General features: G+C 42.6%; 2 protein-coding genes across 2 annotated transcripts; one reads left to right on the top strand and one right to left on the bottom strand.

Moving 5' to 3' along the window:
- Positions 1 to 176: 176 nt before the first annotated feature.
- On the top strand, positions 177 to 2,313 carry tp53rk (TP53 regulating kinase). The gene is made up of 2 exons (XM_084543800.1): positions 177 to 442; positions 1,494 to 2,313. Exons 1-2 carry the CDS (start codon positions 217 to 219, stop codon positions 1,979 to 1,981), a joined length of 714 nt encoding a protein of 237 aa, XP_084399926.1. The 5' UTR covers positions 177 to 216; the 3' UTR covers positions 1,982 to 2,313.
- A 3,817-nt stretch (positions 2,314 to 6,130) lies between these two features.
- On the bottom strand, positions 6,131 to 13,009 carry serinc3 (serine incorporator 3). The gene is made up of 10 exons (XM_084543263.1): positions 12,781 to 13,009; positions 11,887 to 12,048; positions 10,981 to 11,174; positions 10,727 to 10,806; positions 10,504 to 10,641; positions 10,242 to 10,411; positions 9,301 to 9,391; positions 8,671 to 8,872; positions 8,251 to 8,478; positions 6,131 to 7,558 (listed from the first exon to the last, which is right to left on the bottom strand). Exons 2-10 carry the CDS (start codon positions 12,046 to 12,048, stop codon positions 7,423 to 7,425), a joined length of 1,401 nt encoding a protein of 466 aa, XP_084399389.1. The 5' UTR covers positions 12,781 to 13,009; the 3' UTR covers positions 6,131 to 7,422.
- Positions 13,010 to 13,335: the final 326 nt, after the last annotated feature.

Genomic DNA, 13,335 nt, shown 5'->3' with positions numbered 1-13,335 from the left:
GTGTATGTGTGAGGGATGTGTAACTAAATGTATGTCATACAAATAAAACCAGCATCACAAGATGGTTAATGTTTATTTACCTCTCCTCAGTGGTTTTAATGTTGTGGCTGATCGTATGTATGTGTAGTGTGTTGGTGTGGCCACTAGGGGGCAGCACATGAAGCAGAGCACCGGAAGCTGAAGGGCAGCGCGCTGTAGAATTATGCGGAAGTAAACATGGCTCAGAAAGAAGAGAGCATGGCGGTGGCAGAGTTTCTCAGTAAAGCGGAGTTATTGAAACAGGGAGCCGAAGCCCGCGTGTACCGGGCGGCGTTTCTGGGAAAGCCGACGATAGTGAAGGAAAGGTTCCCGAAACGCTACAGACACCCGACGCTGGACGAAAAACTGACGCACCGCAGAACGGTGCAGGAGGTCCGGTCCATACTGCGCTGTCAGAAAGCAGGTAAGACACACACACACCTCCAGGACCAGAGCTGAGACAGAACACCTGGTGGTTGTGTACTGAGGTGACCTGCAGGTGTTGCAGGATAATCACTGAGAGTTTGACCAAATAATATAATAATGTTAAATGATGCATTATATTAAATTACTGCACAATTTATTTACAGACATTTCTTTTTTTTTTTTTTTTTGACCTGGAAATAAACTGCATGTAGTATTTGAAGACATTTTTGACCCCTACTGTCACACTTTATGGTTATGGAATACGTTGGCCGATCAGCCACAACATTATGACCACTGACAGGAGAAGTAAATAACATCGACCATCTCGTGACAATTCAGTGTTCTGCTGGGAAACTTCTGGACCTGGCATTCATTGGTGTGGATGTTACGTAGACATGTAGCACCCACCTAGACCAGACCAGGCACCCCCACCCCATAGCAATGACACTCCTTGATGGCAGCAGCCATCCCCAGCAGGATGCAGCCACAAAAACAGTTTAGGAGCAACTCAAAAAAAACATGAAGAACAGCACAGGGTGTTGACCTGGCCTCCAAATTCACTAGATCCCAAACTGGTCAAGTATCTGTGGGATGATCCACAGAGGACCCTCCCCTCAAAGGCCTCACCACTAACAATAGTGTTCTGCCAGACAGGACAGGACACCCTCAGAAGGCCCACGTCCATTCTCTGATGAGTCACCACAAGGGAGACCTACACAATATTATAATCATTATGTTATGCCTGATCGGGATTTGCATATGTACAATACTTGGTCATTGACTGAGGGAGGGTGGATCAAGTTTGAGTGCAACAACAGCAACTAACAATCTTTGCTTATTATTACCTTTTACTGATTTAGAAGGAACCATCAGACTAACACTTAGTGGGTTTGTTTTGTCTTGAGGGATATATAATGATAATAATAATAATAATAATAATGCGTCATCCTTTAATAAAAGACTTAAACATGGTTTTCAAGATTGTTTCTTTTGCATCTTCACACCCCTATAAGCATTATGTCAAAGCAGACGCTCTCTCTCCCCCACAGGTATATCTGCCCCTGTCGTCTACTTTGTGGATTACACCTCCCACTGTATTTTCCTGGAAGAAATTGTTGATTCCTTGACTGTGCGTGACCACATTGCGAAGAGCCAGCAGTCGGATTCCTCCAAGGAGCAGGAGCTGCAGCGGCTGGCCGAGCGGATGGGCCAGATCCTGGCCAAAATGCACGACGAGGACGTCATCCACGGAGACCTGACCACCTCCAACGTGCTGTTGAGATGCGGCTCAAAGGACGGAGAGCCCGACCTGGTCCTCATCGACTTCGGCCTGAGTTACATCTCGGCTCTGCCGGAGGACAAGGGGGTGGATTTGTACGTGCTGGAGAAGGCTTTCCTCAGCACCCACCCCAACACAGAGGCTCTGTTTGAGAAGCTGCTGAAGAGTTACACTGCATCATCCAAGAAGTCGTCGGTCGTCATTAAGAAGCTTGATGAGGTTCGGTTGAGAGGGAGGAAGAGGTCCATGGTAGGATGATGGCACATGCTCCGGAGCCTCTGGAATTTATCTTTCTGAAAGGATGCTAAAGTGATAACTCTGTTATCACGCACAAAAGACTGTTGTATGTAAAATAACATCATAAAATATTAAAAGTTTATATAATAAAAGTACTTGCTTCTTGTTTTTTCTTTCCTGCGGGAAGATTGTCCTTTTTTTGTTGGGTTTATGATCTAACATATATTGAAAAATCCAATGAAACCATAAGTTAAGATCAGAATTTAAGATGATAATAAGATGATTTTTCAGTTATGTCATTTGTGGGGGGTCTGAATTTCTCATCACATAAACACGGCAGTAGCTAAATCTAATCACAATGGAGAAAAGTCATTTCCACAGAAGGCCTTGTTGATTTTGTACAGTGTACATGTATCAGAAAGTCTGTGACCTGGGGAAATAATAATCAGTTATTAATTTAGAATTTCACAGCTTATTTTGCTCTTACACTTTACCTGAGACGCCATCAAACTTCCCTATTAGTCATCAAAAAGCCACTAATGTATGCATTCATTTTGATCAAAGTGTTTTGACTGAAAGCTGAGGTTGGAAACTCAATATTTATTCATTCATTCATCTTCTATACCCGCTTAGTCCTGTTAATGGTCGCGGGGGTTTAATATGTATTTATTTATTTATTTATTTGATAGGGACAGTGCACGTTAATGAACATCTATTCAGACAGCAATAGACGTAAATATGCCGGATTATAGCAACAATGCTAATTTGCACCCGCAGTCCGTAGGCAGGTAACACAAAAACATCACAAGACAGGACATTACTAAGAAGATAAAAGTCAATGGTTACGAGACACTTTCAACCACTGCTTGAGGTAAGTTTTTAATGTGGGACACTCCCTTATGGAGAGTGGACGACTGTTCCAGATCTTACTGGTCTTTACAGAAAGAGCATTTAGTCCAAAGGTTGTTTTTCTGTGTAGTACCTCACAGTCCCCTCTAGAGGAGGCCCTGGTCCTGAGACTGGTGTGAGCCCTTCTTTTTGTTTTTTTTTAAAGAAAGTCGGACACGGGAGGTCAGCAAGTCCATGGAACACATTGTACATCAAACAACTCTACTGTTATCTGAGAACAGTTGCACCTGGAGAAGTGGGAAGAAAGAAGAAACCTCCCTAAATGTAGAAGTGTTTAAATTCTGTACGCTCTATATCATGGGTAGAGAGAACTAACTCACCCTGCAGCTTGTGTGCATGGTGACGGTTCCTCTCCCGGCCGGTAAATAAAACTTGCAAAGACTTTTTCCTCTGGCATTTCTTTTTTTTTTTTTATTTCTTTTTTTTTTTTGGACAAACAAACCCAGTGATAAGGAGATTTTTTTCACAAGAGTGTATGTGTACCTGTGTCAGGCTGCATCCTGCTGGGGATGACTGCTGCCATCAAGGAGTGTCATTGCTATGGGGTGGGGGTGCCTGGTCTGGTCTAGGTGGGTGCTACATGTCTAAGCAACATCCACATGAATGAATGCCAGGTCCAGAAGTTTCCCTGCAGAACACTGAATCCTGTCAGTGGTCATAATGTTGTGGCTGATGTGTGTGTGTGTGTGTCTGTGTGTGTGTGTGTGTGTGTGTGTGTGTGTATATATATACAGATTGATAAATAGTGTTTCAACTCACAGTAAAGGTATTAAAGTGGGCCACCGCTCCAGGGACCTGACTGACACACAGCCAAGCCTCATGATCCCAGTGATACACTCACCTTGTGATCTTCAGTCCAGAGAATTAGTTTTGGGGCTGTGAGAGCGAACGTGAAACGAATGTATCAAACAGCTTTCATAATCCTTTCACCACGTCCCGATAACGTGACGTCCGAGTCCTAATGGATTCAGCGCTTTCGGTTCACTGAATGATCCTCTCTGTCTTGCTGGCGTCTCCATCACAAGACCGTTTCATTTCTCTCTAATGTCTAAATGTGCAACCAGTAGTTTAACCGTCACATACAAACACATGACCTGTTGTGGGTCCACCCAGGACTATACAACACAATGAAACTAGTTTGTTTATGTCAAAATAAAAACATGTTATATGTAATAATGTAAGATTTTTGAACAACAAGGTGAATGACAATTAGAGGGCGTAGGTGGGTGGGCTGGTTGCAGATGTAGTTGATTACGCCCATGTCTGTAAATTAAACTTGAAGCTACAGAGACTGGTTGCTTAGGTGAGCATAGGCCTGAAAAAAGTTTTAGCCCAGAGATTGACTCCCTATGATCTGTAGCTTCAGTGGTTTTCTGCAAAAGAATCAACGTGCATTCTGATTAAGATTTTAGTGTTTGTTTTTTTATGCTTAATCAGGCGAATATTACTGAAACTCAGCCTGCAGTGATGGATTCCATGACGGGCATGTAGTGGAAATTTTCTAAGTACTGACTATCATAACAAAATATTGATGAAATGAACGTGTTTTTTAGCAGATAGTGTGTTATTTAGAAGCTGTGTTTCGATGCCCCATTCACTCCCGTAGTGGAAAAATCCTTAAGCACTGACTGTCTTGTTTTTGCTCACACAAGCCAAAACATATCTGCACCTGCTCAGCCGTTTCTGTGAGAACCTTCTCAAGGTCCCACGGTTGTTGAGAAAACTAATAGAGACAAAACCTCGTACGAGAGGAACAAGAATCAATGAGCAGAAAGTAATTGTACAACGCCTTGTTTCAAAGATAAAAACCGTCTGCAAAACTAAAACTGTGGAGAGAATCTGCGGAGTTTTTCACAGATGATTCTTCCCCCTTCATGAACGGTATATCTTTGTTTTTTTGCAATAAAACTCACAAGACAAAACCTTTGTTTTGAGATCTTTTTATTCGAAGTTGTGAAAAAATCCACGACAGGCATCATCTGTGGAAACCTGAATATTCTTTTTTACTGTTATGAGCACTACATCTAAATGGCTGGCAGGCATGGGATGCATACATATTTGCGTATATACTGAGTGTACATTGTCGTTTTTGTCTGCTTGCATGTCGTCTGCAGCACGTTCTACCATATCAAACATAAAAGCTAGTTCTTGTATTAAATGATTTAGTCCCAGTAAATTAAGTAGTTGGTGACTGTAATCTTTTTTTCACTGCTTTTATCACCGCTCTCCATTTGGGTTCATCCAATGCACCAAACCCGCCTTGAATGTGTTGTCAGGTAATAAAGTTATAGACGGTGTTTCCTTCCAGGTAAATTTTTGGAAAAATTGTTTGCATCTTATTTCACTCAGCTTTGTCAGTCAGTGTTACGGAAATTCTTTTATCAAGAATTAGAGTCACTCGAGTCTTGTTTTAAAGTTTTACTCGCAGAAAGAAGTCGACACATGCACCACAGCAAGTACAGAATCGACTGCCAATAGTAAAGTTACATTATTTACACAGTAGGTCCTGACCTAGAGACGGTTACAGAGGGACAGCCTTGCTAGGGAGACAGCCTTGTTAGAAATCAGCTCATAACAAAGGAGCTATAGACTGGGGGGTGCATCTGTGTCTTATCTGTGGGACCTTTCTGTCTGTGGGAGAGAAAACATCTTGTGCGACAGTTTAACCTCCACCAAGGTTTTTTGCAGATGTATTCTTGCGGTAACAAAAACATTTTCCCGAGATGTTTCACTCAGGAATCGAGGTCCACAAGGAAACAGGCTTCTTGCAGCACCCGTTGTGGCAACAAAACTATAGCTTTATAACTTGTTCTGTGCAATTAACCCATCCACTTAGCGCAATCATGTGGGGAGCTGTTTAAGGTTTAGGTATTTTGTGTGAGGGCACTTCAGCCATGGATGCAGTGGAGATTTCCAACCAGTGACCCTACAGCTCCACTTCTTTTATCACTAGTCAGTGGCAACTAACTGTAACAGCTGGCAGACACTGTTTTATATCAACTTTGTTTGTCAGAAATGAGAGGATTTACGGTATTTATACTGCAAATTGACAATGTCACATGACTTTCAAAGGAACTATGTGTGTATAATTTATATTAATTATTATCTCTAATTATCTGTGTGACTGTATTTTCTCCATGGACCACTGAACCAAGTGTTAAAATACTTGTTATATTTCTACATATGTTACTTTGTCTAGCTGTCTTTGTGTCATTTGAGCTTTGAGAAAAAAGATCACGACGACCAATTCTTGAGACTCAAGGTGTTTGAGAGCTGGAAACAGTGAGCAAACTTTAAAAGACAAACAAAAAGAAATAGGAGAACAGCTATTGCTCTGTCAAAATGCAAATCAGTTCGCACTTAAATCTAATTCATGATGAATTCTTTAAATTAATGGATCTGACTTAAAACTACTGAGATTCTTGTTGAAGCTACTGTTGTCGTTCAACTGATGGAAACGGGACATAACACCTGTGGAACACAACGCCTTGCATTAAAACCTTCATGAGAGCATGTTTCCTCTGGTTAGGTCCCCACATTGTGGAAGAAAGTCTTGATTCACTCGTGACAAAAGCACAGCTGTAAATCTGCCTTTTATTGTTTCACAGCACAGTTACTGTTAAGTCACAACCAGGGTTCAACGTACAGCTATCCACAGAGTCATGCTACCTCAGTAAAATCCATACACATCAGATATTAGCGGCGTTTAAAACTAACTAACCACAGTAAATCAGTTTGGCTTGCAAAGGCATTTGGTCAGTACTTGTGTATTGTAAAAAATTGTAATCCTCAGTTAACTCTTATAAAATATCTCTTTCAGATTATAAAACATGTCATCATTAGCAAGTACAATCATAATAAATAATTAAATGACGCTATACTTATGAGTTATACAACAATCCTTAAAAAATACTAAAACATTTAACCAAACATTTTACCTGTCTCTCTGTGTTTAATTGCATCTTTGACAAAGTATGGATCCTCTTCATCACCTGGCATCGTCACATCTTTAAAAAAAATTACATTAAATATTCTGGCCTCTAAATATTTGGCAGAATTAAATTATTATTATTAAAATCTCTCACAATTAAGGCACTGGAAGCATAAAACAGACATCATCTTATTTTTTTTGTGTGTGTGTGTGTGTGCAGTCCACAAACCAGCTCCTACTGTAGAGCAGTATTCATGCTTGTTATGCGTTTGCATGTGTCACAGTTAAGAATCATTTTATGTTCCAGCAGAAAAACACACAAAAAAGAAACCCAAAATAATGTTTTTCCTCTTGGTATGATTCTGTGCTTCAGTAAAAAATACCGTAGATATGCGGTTGTTAATTGTGCTGCTGATCCCCACATATAATCCCTACAGTAAATACCTGGATCTGAAGCTGGCACTGTGGCACCTCTAAGCTCGACCCAATTCCTTCAATGAACTCAACCCCAAATAAAAACATTTATTTTAAACCGAGCTGACTTTGCCTTTAAAGTAAGGTGTAGGCAATACGGTTGGAGTTTATGGAAAAAAATAAAGAAAAAGAAAAGCGGCGTTGCTGGTCAGCTGAAGTCTCGGTTGGTGAGGATCATGGGCGCCACCAGGGTCCATATGTAAAGGGCTAAACACACCCAGCTGGAGGTAATCTTCACCCACACGGTTGGCCACTTGCTGGTTATGGTGTAGTCTGCGTCGGGGCTGTCAAGAGGAAAAACATAGTCTGCAGTGTATGCTGGAAATGTTGGACAAAATGCACGGCTTCATATATTCACAAATCTGCATTTAAGCCACAGTATCTACCAAGATTTATGATAAGTGTCATGGTTTTGAGTTTTGGTTTTCCTTGTGTTTCCTGCTTTATTCTGAAATCAGTTTTCTTGTTGGATTTAAGTTTTACTTCCTGTCTTTTCCCGCTTCTATGATTCCCCTCACCTGTTCTTGCCTTGTGTCTTTTGTCTGGTGCTCCTCTCCTCGTTAGTCTCACCTGTCTCTTGTTATTCCATCAGTGTGTGTAAGTGCATAGATAGCCCTGCCTTTCCCTTTGTCCTTGCAGGTTGTCAGTGGTGTTAGCCCTCTTTGTCTCGCTGTTTCAGTTCCTCTTGGTTTTGGTCTTCAGTTGTTTTTGGACTTTCCCTGCAGCGCCTTAAGTTTTGGTTAGTGAGTTTTTATTCGTTTGCCGTATTTGTTGCCTTGTCACGCCTCTCCTTTGTGTCTTGCATTTGGGTCTTACTTCACCAAAAACCTGACAATAAGTGGACAAATGTTTGGTCCAATCTTCAGCTAATTGAACCCTTTGGAAAAAAAATATACTGACACCTGAACAGTAATTAAAACCTATTTGTCAAGTTGCGTTTGTATCCAGCCGGTTGAAGCAGAGAGACATCACTGACCTGTACCAGTTGGTGAGGGTCATCATGATGTAAAGCGAGGCCAACAAGAGCATGAAGTGGAAGAAGGAGTAGCTGTACTGGACCATGTCCTGCTCATTGTCCTCCACCCGCCTGGTTCCCGTCGATTCCTCTGATAGGTCAGTGCTGTTGGTCCCCTCGGAGAGAATGGTAGAGTTTTTGGAGGCCATGGTCAGCTTGTTCACCTGGCTGGTGCTGGATGATCGAATGCTGTGGACAAAATGGAGAGAAATTAATGGATGCTGTCTCCAAGAAGAGAGGTTTCTTTTTCAAAATGTTCCAGAAGTACAAATAATAAAATTATATTAGAAAGCAACTGACAAAACAGAGGAGGCTTCTACCGTTCTCACACTGACGGAAAGAAACACTGCATTGTTTGCAAGTAGTGGCCTGTTTGTTCACCTGGAGTAGATGATGCACAGGACAAATATAGCTAGTCCCACAATAGCCTGAGCATCCCACCACTGCAGGTATGGGGATGTGAGGACTGGGTCCTCTGTGCCAATGATCACCACAGCCGTCTGGTTCTCTATCTCCAGAGGGGCCAGTGTCGGGGTGGCGATCTGCTGGAAGATACTCAGCAAGTTCGGGTTGCATTCTCGGTCTGAGGGAAGGAGAAAAGGCCTTTAGATTCGGTCTGTATTGGTTTATTGGGGAAAATGTGTGTCGCTGCAGATCAGGAGTTGCATGAAATTCGCTATTTAAACCATTACAATAGTAGTGTGAACAGTTTCTGTGGAGGAATCGATTAACTACGGGATGTTGTGCTGAAGCGCAACATACACCGTGTATTTTCAACCGGGAAAACTAAAAGTACAACTAATAAAAGCAATGGCTGACAAACTTAGAAATCGTTTGGGTTTTGGACAGAAGAGTCATCTGAGCACCATGGAGTTGAATTTGTATACAATAAAATGTCTCTGTTTGGTTGAAGGACTGTCCCATTGTGTTACCAGACTCATATTATTGAAGTGAGTCTTGCTACACCAGGCTAAGACCGACTTGACTGAGTCTAGTCTAATGATTTCTCACCAGGCTCATTGGTCATGGCAGACCAGGTCAGAAACATGGTGTACAGAGTGATGATGGAGGACTGTAGTAGACCGGAGCGTGGCTGAGACTCCTGGGGACATAAAGCAATAAAATATTCATAAATCTATTCATTCTGAGCAGTTACTTCCTACACTTGCAGGTTGAACTGGTTACATGTGCACATATTATAATCCTCATAACATTGTCTCTTGTGTGTTAAAAGTGAACCCTTCTGTTTTTATATCTTACTAAACACTGACACTACCCGTAGCTATACAATGAAGCACAAGAACATTCTTCTTTTTCTTTCGTCTGTTCCCTTCAGGGGTCACCACAGCGAATCATCTGCTTCCGTCTCACCACTATCATCTGTATCCTCTTCTCTCACACCAGCTACCTTCATGTCCTCCTTCACTACATCCATAAACCTCCTCTTTGGTCTTCCTCTAGACCTCCAGGATCCTATCCTATCCTGGTCACGCTCAGAGAAAACCTCAACATCTTCAGCTCTGCTACCTCCAGCTCTTCATCCTCCAAACCTTCCCTTTCATTCTTGCTGCTACCCTTTCACACCTGACACCTTTTTCTACCTATTCCATCCTGCATGCACACTCCTCTTCACCTCTTTTCCACCATCCCTATTCACCTCTGGACCGTTGACACTAAATACTTAAAAGTCCTGCATCTTCTGCACCTCTGCTCCCTGTAACCCTATCGTTCCAGTCTTGCTTCGGCTAAACTTCATTCCTCTTCTTTCCAGAGCAAACCTCCACCTCTCTAGATTTTCCTCCACCTGCTCCTTATTTAGTTGTATTCTAAAGAGAACAGCCAACACTAAACCATTACAGACATGTAAATTCTCACTTTGACAGCTTTGTTTTATTCTGTCTTTTCCCTGACTGCATGTGTGAGGCTTACGCACTGCTCTCTCTCTGCTGTACCTGTACTTTATTCAGCACGGACACGACCGAGGCCACGAAGCAGAGCAGCATGTTGAAGCTGATGAAGAACTTGTTGATGAGGCATCCATCAGGCTTGGTGTAGAAGACAAAGAACAGCACTACAGCGATGAAGGACAGGGTGTAGCTCAGGATGGTGACGGCCAGCAACGCTAAAAGCAGAAGATGGAAAAACATGCAAGCTTTGAGTGTTGTCTAAAAAAATAATACATGAATAATGAAGTTCAATGCTTCAATCACTGACCTGCATACCAGCCTTTAGAGTTACTATTCTCCATCTTGTCCACCCAGGACTCGTTCCAGGAGTGGGCAAAGTCCACCAGCAGCACCAGCTGGATGAGAATGAAAAAGAAAGCTCCACCAGAACCTATGACAAACCACGCTGCAAAAAGCAAGCAGGTAAGTCAGATATTATCAAAGCTTTAGTAATATGAGTAACGACGCGTCCAAAATATAAAAGTTCTTACCGTAATTGAAAGGCCAGTCTGGAATGTAAAAGGCACCGACTGTAATTGCCACCAAGGCGGCTAACTTAAAGAACCAAAATCTGAAAAACAAATAAATGCTGCAGTCGTAGGAAAGAACTTAAAGGTAAGTGAAGAACAAAGGTCATCTATTGAACAACATGTTTTATAATTAACTTACTGTAAATCCATATAATGTGCTATACGTTTGGACATATGCAAGTTACACTTCCTTGGAATATGCCTGCAGTCCTTACCCGTTGTGGACGGCAGCACGGGGGTCTCTGCTGTTCTTGATGTTAATCGTAAAAATGGAAAACATCAGGAACCACATGCTTAAGCCAAAGCAGACGCGGTACACGGCTTTGTAGCCCACAAACATCTCGCAGTTGACGTCGGCCTTCAGGCTGGGGACAGTAGAGTCGGCCCCATCCTCACAGAAGCCGGGGATCTACGGCAAAAGACAGGAAGTCACATTTTATTTGAGCTTTTAAGTGCCCTGCTGATCAGGAGCCGCACTTCATATGAACTTGACTGGTCATATAGGCATGTGACTCATCAGAGAATGGACATGGGCCTTCTGAGGGTGTCCTGTGGTGTCTGGGAACACAATGTTGTTAGTGGGGGGCCTTTGAGGGGAGGGGCCTCTGTGGATCATCCCACAGATACTTGATCAGTTTGGGATCTAGTGAATTTGGAGGCCAGGTCAACACCTTGAGCTGTTCTTCATGTTTTTTTTGTTTTTTTTTAGTTGTTCCTAAAGTGTTTTTGTGGCTGCATCCTGCTGGGGATGGCTGCTGCCATCAAGGAGTGTCATTGCTATGTGGTGGGGGTGCCTGGTCTGGTCTAGGTGGATGCTACATGTCTAAGTAACATCCACAAGAATCCAAACGTTTTCCAGCAGAACACTGAATTGTCACAAGATGGTTTAAATGTTATTTACTTCTGCTGTGCTGGTGGTCATAATCTTTTGGCTCACACTGGTGTATATTCACATAAAATCACAGCTCCTGCAGTCTGCGTCACCGTGACCCGTAGTTACATTTCTGAGGGGGTGCACGTCAGGCTACGGCATTAGGGTCTGCGTAGCATCATCAAGCAAGATCACACACTGACACAAATAATCACTCACACACATCAACATGCACGCCAGGCTGACGTACCCTTTTGAGCTGCTCGTCCACACCCGGTGACAGCATGATGCAGGACACTATGGTGCCTAGCAGCAAGATGAAGGCGTAGATTATCCTCGTCACGGTGGAGTTCCTGCTGCTCGGACAGCAGCTGCACATCAGACATGTAGCGCTGCTGCACAGGCATGGCATCTGAGGGGGGGTGAGAAGTGGAGTGAAGCCGAGGCAGGATGTTCCAAAAACATACTTGGAGAATACATCAATGGGGATTTATGACTTAACACAGATGAGGCACAACTTTAAAACCACAGCTCCACAGCTATCGCTCTAAAAACCACATGTTGCCCATGGTTGTTTGGTTGTGAATTCATTGCAATTTCATTTTTAATGCTGAATTATTTGATTATTCTTGTAAATATTGTGTATATAGATTTTTTTTTTTTAATTTTTTTGTTATATATTATTTATGGTATGCTGAATGCCTGTACATTGCTGCTGCAACAGTGAAATTTCCCAGTTTGGGAGGCGTCTGTCGATCTAAAGCTGTGCGACGCAGTGACTACAGCCACAATAGTTGGACCACGTTCATATCTTTAAATGTTATTGCTATTGTCTGTGGACTAGGACAGCTGCAGATGTCTGGTACTGAGACGCACCAAGTCAAAAACGGAACTAAAAATACAGAGGACATGTAAGAATAAAAAAAAAAATACAGCTGATCCAAAACTATCCTTGGTTATAGAGGATTCTGCATTTACATAACTCCAAAATATCTCTCATTCAAATACTTACAGTTTATGGATGTGTGCTCCTGCTTATAGTTTCATCTCTTTGAAACGATAAGTTCTTTATCAACAGAGTTACTGTCATTTATCTCTTCTTGCGATGTGCTGAAGATAATTTCTGGTCTAAAGGTCGTATTACCTTTTATTTTACTGTCCTCTGGGTCCCTTGTTGTAAAGTTGCTTGCAGCAGAGTAGATGCACTCGCTCTGACAATGACAGCAGTGGTGGCGGCAGAGGTGGTGAGCAATGAAGCTGTGGTAAACGCAGTGGTCTGCCAATATGTGTCAGTCCATTTTGAGAGGGACGTCGGTTTCTCTTTCGGTGAGAAACAGGCACGACTCATTGACCTACTTAGACGGACGTGCTAATTTACAATAGGCTCGTATCTACTGCGCTTTAGATGCGTGCGCCGCGTCTCTCTCTCTCTGTTCTACGCTAACTACTCACTGTTGTCAAGCAATAAGGAGGTTGAGAAGATTGTCAGCAGCTTAATGCTCCTGCCAGCCAGACAGGGTCAGCTTAGTCCAACCGGAGAACAGGCCATGGGTAATGTGTGCCAGATAAACACGTAGCTAGCACATGACCGGTCAGTATCCTGACTGCTTCCCTAAATAAACCTAGAGAAGTAGTGTGTTGATGTGAAACCAACGCATTTCCACTCGGTGGAAAGGACACACGGCAGAAAAGCAGGCTG

Source organism: Chelon labrosus (assembly GCF_963514085.1).
Source record: "Chelon labrosus genome assembly, chromosome: 4".
NCBI classification, from domain to species: Eukaryota; Metazoa; Chordata; class Actinopteri; order Mugiliformes; family Mugilidae; genus Chelon; species Chelon labrosus.
The sequence above is the reverse complement of the archived record's forward strand: the minus strand, read 5'-3'. Positions and strand labels throughout refer to the sequence as shown.

Coding starts and splice junctions, on each gene's coding strand:
- serinc3 (XM_084543263.1), bottom strand. CDS start 12,048: ATGCCATGCCTGTGCAGCAGCGCTACATGTCTGATGTGCAGCTGCTGT. Junction 11,175..11,886: donor TGGACGAGCAGCTCAAAAGG/GTACGTCAGCCT, acceptor CTTTTGCCGTAG/ATCCCCGGCTTCTGTGAGGA. Junction 10,412..10,503: donor CTCTAAAGGCTGGTATGCAG/GTCAGTGATTGA, acceptor TTCTGCTTTTAG/CGTTGCTGGCCGTCACCATC.
- tp53rk (XM_084543800.1), top strand. CDS start 217: ATGGCTCAGAAAGAAGAGAGCATGGCGGTGGCAGAGTTTCTCAGTAAA. Junction 443..1,493: donor ACTGCGCTGTCAGAAAGCAG/GTAAGACACACA, acceptor TCTCCCCCACAG/GTATATCTGCCCCTGTCGTC.